Genomic DNA, 4,756 nt, shown 5'->3' on the forward strand with positions numbered 1-4,756 from the left:
TTGCTAGTCACCGCTAGATAGAAATAGTTTGTCAAATCCCCGACACATGTAAATGTGTAGGCGAATAAAGGTGAGTCCAATTCCATTGGTCTTTTATAACTTAAGACTTCAAAGAGAATACATTGGTGAAACCTGTGTCCCTTTTAACAGTTTTTGGACACCCTTTCCCATGAGTGAAATATATTTGTTAACTGTTACCATCAGCACCTTATATGTTCATCTATTTTAGAGAAGTGTATTTATACTGTCAAGTGTTAATGCAAACAGAGCTCATGCAAGTGTCTCCATAAGTAAAACAGACCGAGGCATGATCAAAAAGAAATGCATTTATATTTCAAATGAACATAATATGGAAAAACCATTCAGTGAAAACAAGTGTCAGAACTTCTAGACAATTGAGATCCAAAAATACATTTCAAGAAATAGTCAGTAATTATATACAAAACATAAAATCCATATTTTAGATCGGGCATGCAACATGTGTAGCCCTATTTTTTATATTTTATTAATAAAAATAAACTTTAAATATTTTACTGCCCATAACTTCAATTGAGTCAGTTTAACATTGAAATCAGACAGCACCCCCCCCCCCCCAAAAAAAAACATACTTTCGCATTTCAATATCAACTATACACACCAAGTCTTAACTTGCATAAAAATGCGGAGTCCAATAAGTCAATGGCGCTTTGAGCTCAAACATGAGTTCTGCAGTTGTGCCAGCTTCTGTTTCAAATGTTCACTTTTCCTCCTTAGTTGCTCTTTGAGGTTGACTAGTCTCTGCTCATCTGTCTGCATGCTGTAAATGCACTCTGTAGCCTTCTTTAGGATGACCACTTTGGCTGCCTTCTCATTGTTGGCCACATCCGGTATCTCATCCCGTAGAGCAAAAAAGCTCAGCTTGAGCTCGTTCCTCCGCTGGCGCTCCAGTACATTATGAGTCCTTCTTTTGTCGTAGTCCTCCGTGTCCGATGTCCGGGGACTTGAGCATTTGCGGTTGCTGCTGATCTGCTTGAGGATCCGGCTGCTGCTGTTCTCCAGCCTCAGCCTTTTGACAGCTGGCTGCTCGTGCCGTGTGGAGGGGTGGGCGGCGTAGTTGTGCTGGTGGGTGGAGACATGGCACCTCTTCAGCACAAGGGGACTGTGATGTCTGGTCTCTGACGTGCTGGGGTCGCACCGCTTCACCGCTTGCCTCTTCTCCACAGTAACGACATCTATCTCCTCCTCGTCCTCATCATCTTCCTCCTCATCATCATCTTCTGCAATGATATTGAATAAAACTAGTCAGCATTTACATTATTTTTGAGGAGAAACAGCAACCACAAATCAGCCACATACAACACATCATGCCCTTGTCAGAAAAATCACTGCATTCCACCCCACCCCCTTTTCCACATCAGCTGATTTCTCAACATTGCAGCCTGAAACCCTCCCCCTCAGACTAGTCTCTAGGCATATTCGACAGCGTCAACATATGCAGAGAGAGATTGCATTTTGCTCAAATAAAAACTGCCATTACACAAAACGGTCAAGTCAAAAATCCTAAATCGCAAGAAATTATAACACTGCTATTCAGCTTACCGGAGTCACTACCACTGCTGCTGCTGCTACCACTGTTGGGTGGGGTGTCCAATGCCAAATCCGTGGGTGGTGCCACCTTACTTGGTTTGGGAGTCTCAGTTATTGGGTAGGGGAAGACCACTGAGGGATCAATGCATTCTGACGCGGAAGTATTCGGATCCTGCAAGTAGTTTGCGTTCAACCGAGTAGGACACTCTGCGTTGTCGCCAACGGCTGAATCTTTCCTAGCAGCCTGGAGCGATGCGAGTCTTTCAGACACCACTTTCTCTAACTTGGCTGTGGCAGAGAAGCCGCTCCACATACAGTCCTGAATGATGATTGACTTGAGGAAGGTTTGGGAGTAGTCGGCATCGCAGATGAAACTCTGGTTTACAACGTCGTCCCCGAGAAACTCGGTCACCATTTCTAGTTGGTCAGCAGTCGATGGGAAAATACTAGACAGTGATGGTCGGCTCGGGGAGAGAGGAGGAGTGGGGAGCAACTCAAATTTCTTCCAGATGTCCTCGCTTGGAGCCGGTGGCTGAAGCTGTCCTGGCTGCTGGTGATAGAAATCCTCATCTTCGTTGTCAACATAAAAATATGGCTGGATAGAATCATAGTCGTAGTCGTAGTTTTTACTCGCCAAACTTGAATTCAGCGGCATGGTGGCTCTTTTCTGAGAGAAAAAGATGGTTGATGTAAATTAGTTGGTTAAAAAAAAAAACTAATGCATCAACTTGCATGCAAACTGATATTGGTGCATGCACATAAAATGCCACAGTTCATAAAAGCCCCGTCAAACAGCTAGCAAGCATGCAAAACCCAACAGCAGCAGCTGATACAAGTACTAAGTAGTTAGTCGGTGTGTGGCGCCCAGGACATTTAAACCGAGTAGACATCGCAAGAATAGAGGCTAGTAAAGTGCATTTATTATATAAGACATTTGCAAACATGTAACAAGTTCAAAATCTTTACCAGATAGATACCAAGCAAGTCTACTTTGCATTCTCCGTGTAGTTGACCGTTGGCTATGTCATCAACACCTTCCTTACCTTAATTTTGAAAACAAAGTGGAGAGTACTTCACTCCGAGATGTCGAAGTCGAAAACGCGAAAAATGGAGCTTGTAAGAAGTATTCCAACAAGATAGTTACGTTAATCCCTGCCAGCGTGTGCGGCAGTGAGATGTTTTCCTAGTAAAATGATTGCTGGCTGAGAAGCATTCATAAAGCGCTGAGGCTTGGTCCGCGATGTAGAAAGATGCGTTGCCTATCAATTGCTGCATGAGAATCACAGCTGAGTATTCCGCGGGGTTCAATAAAAAGGTTGTTGTGCTCTACATTTGACGTATCCCTCCGCCACAATTTTCCCGCCAAACACGCATCGCATTTTAAGTAAATAATGAAGAGTCCCGTGTTGACTATCGATGATAATTATCGTTACAATCTTCAATATATGTTCGAATTCACATAATTCAGTCATCGGAATTTATTTCAGGAGATCCTCATTCAACTGGAACTATTTGTTGCGGAAGGAGAATTAAGTGGGAGGAGTTTCAAAAGTGCATTATTCCACAGTGCATTATACACAAAATCAGAAGTAAAAGAGTGCTTATTGGAAATTGCATACATGCATAAAAGTAGAGATTGTACTGCCCACTGCTGACCTAAAATTGGGCATTTACAATTTTATGAAGTTATTTAGCATACTTACCTTGCCAAAGTTGAGTTAAATCTGATGTGAGAATGAGAAGATGCACGACCAGTTCATGTGCACAACACTTCAAAGCCTGTCATCAAATACATCAAAATAAATGTTTCAAACAGGGTTTTCAGTAGGCCTACATGTCTCCCCCTGTTAATTCCCCAAAGTAAGGGTGACTATAGAGGGGATGAAATATTTTGCCTGGGGTGTATTCATTACCTTTTGCAACAAAACCGTTTACCGTTTAAGAAGCAAACGGAAGGAAATGAAAGGGGCCTACCTGAATTTGTCAAATATGAACTATTTTTTGTTGCAAAACGTTTGGTCTTGGAAAACGTTTTGCAACATAATCGGCATAATGGATACACCCTTAATTGACAAGACATGCAACATACAGCAAGAAGACATGCTTCTTTAGGTAGGCTACTGCTGCAGGTGAACCCAGTTGATAATTCCTGATATGTGTTGGGTGTGAGCTTTGCCTTTGGCCACACCAAGGTTAATATAATCAGTAGTGAGGAGATAAGATGTTGGCTTCTAACAGGCCAGTTATAAATGTACTGCTAAGTTTCGTTTAAAAAAATGAGCACATTGAAGGAGAAGAACGACATTGGAATGTCCTCAATGAAAACAGGCGGTTGTTCGATTGACATGGCACTGTAGCCTACCTCTTATCCATGCAGCTTTGCTACTGCCATGCTGCGGTCAAACAGACATGTGGTAGTGATGCGCTAGATATGAGAATGGTTCCGTTAAATTGATAGAACGTACCAATGGTGCATACTGTGATAAATCAATTGTACGGTTGTAGAGCACCCCCTGGCATCTAAAATTCGACAGTGCAACATCAGAACAGGTGGTGTTTTAGATTTTATTTGATGAATATAGAGACAAATGGTCTTAAAACACAATTTTTAAAAAGTGTTTATGATGAAAATCGATAAACAATGCATGGAAGATAGGGGCTATCTAATAAATGCAGGTGGAGTCAGGGCCAGTTGATGCTACTGGATTTGGATTCTTTTAAATTCCGATTTAATAAAATGTGTATACAAACAATGTATACAATAAGTCATGTCCATAGATAATGCAGGTGGTATACAATATATTTGACAGAATATTTTTCAATATTCATAAATGAATGTTCTTTTATTTTTATTAAATCAAAATACTATACTAATATTACAGAGCAAGCCGTGCTTTGTAGCACCTACTGATACAACATTATGGACTCTTAAAGGAAGCCCGGGTAAGGCCAAAATGTAATAAATATGGCAACTATTATTAATTACTTCTCAATTATGCTTTTAGATAAACAATTCTAATAAATGTCAACAATCCTTGCTCCAAAGGACCATTAAATTACTTCCTTTTTGTGAGAAAAAAAAAAAGTTTTGTCCTGGTTTCATATGGAATCACTCATATCATTTAGCTTGAGACCTAGTCCTTGCAGAAGTAAACTTAGCTCGTTACATAGGTTCCAACTACCCAGGGGC

At 41.0% G+C, this 4,756-nt stretch overlaps 1 protein-coding gene across 3 annotated transcripts; it reads right to left on the bottom strand.

Annotated features, from left to right (window-relative positions):
- Positions 1-306: 306 nt before the first annotated feature.
- Positions 307-3,288, bottom strand: myc (transcription factor Myc). Of its 3 annotated transcripts, none has more exon segments than NM_001124622.1 (3): positions 307-1,256; positions 1,579-2,233; positions 2,610-2,849. In NM_001124622.1, coding segments are annotated over 2 exon segments (1,224 nt in total). In that variant the 5' UTR covers positions 2,222-2,233; positions 2,610-2,849; the 3' UTR covers positions 307-675.
- Positions 3,289-4,756: the final 1,468 nt, after the last annotated feature.

The sequence above is a fragment of the Oncorhynchus mykiss genome, chromosome 15 (assembly GCF_013265735.2).
Source record: "Oncorhynchus mykiss isolate Arlee chromosome 15, USDA_OmykA_1.1, whole genome shotgun sequence".
NCBI lineage: Eukaryota > Metazoa > Chordata > Actinopteri > Salmoniformes > Salmonidae > Oncorhynchus > Oncorhynchus mykiss.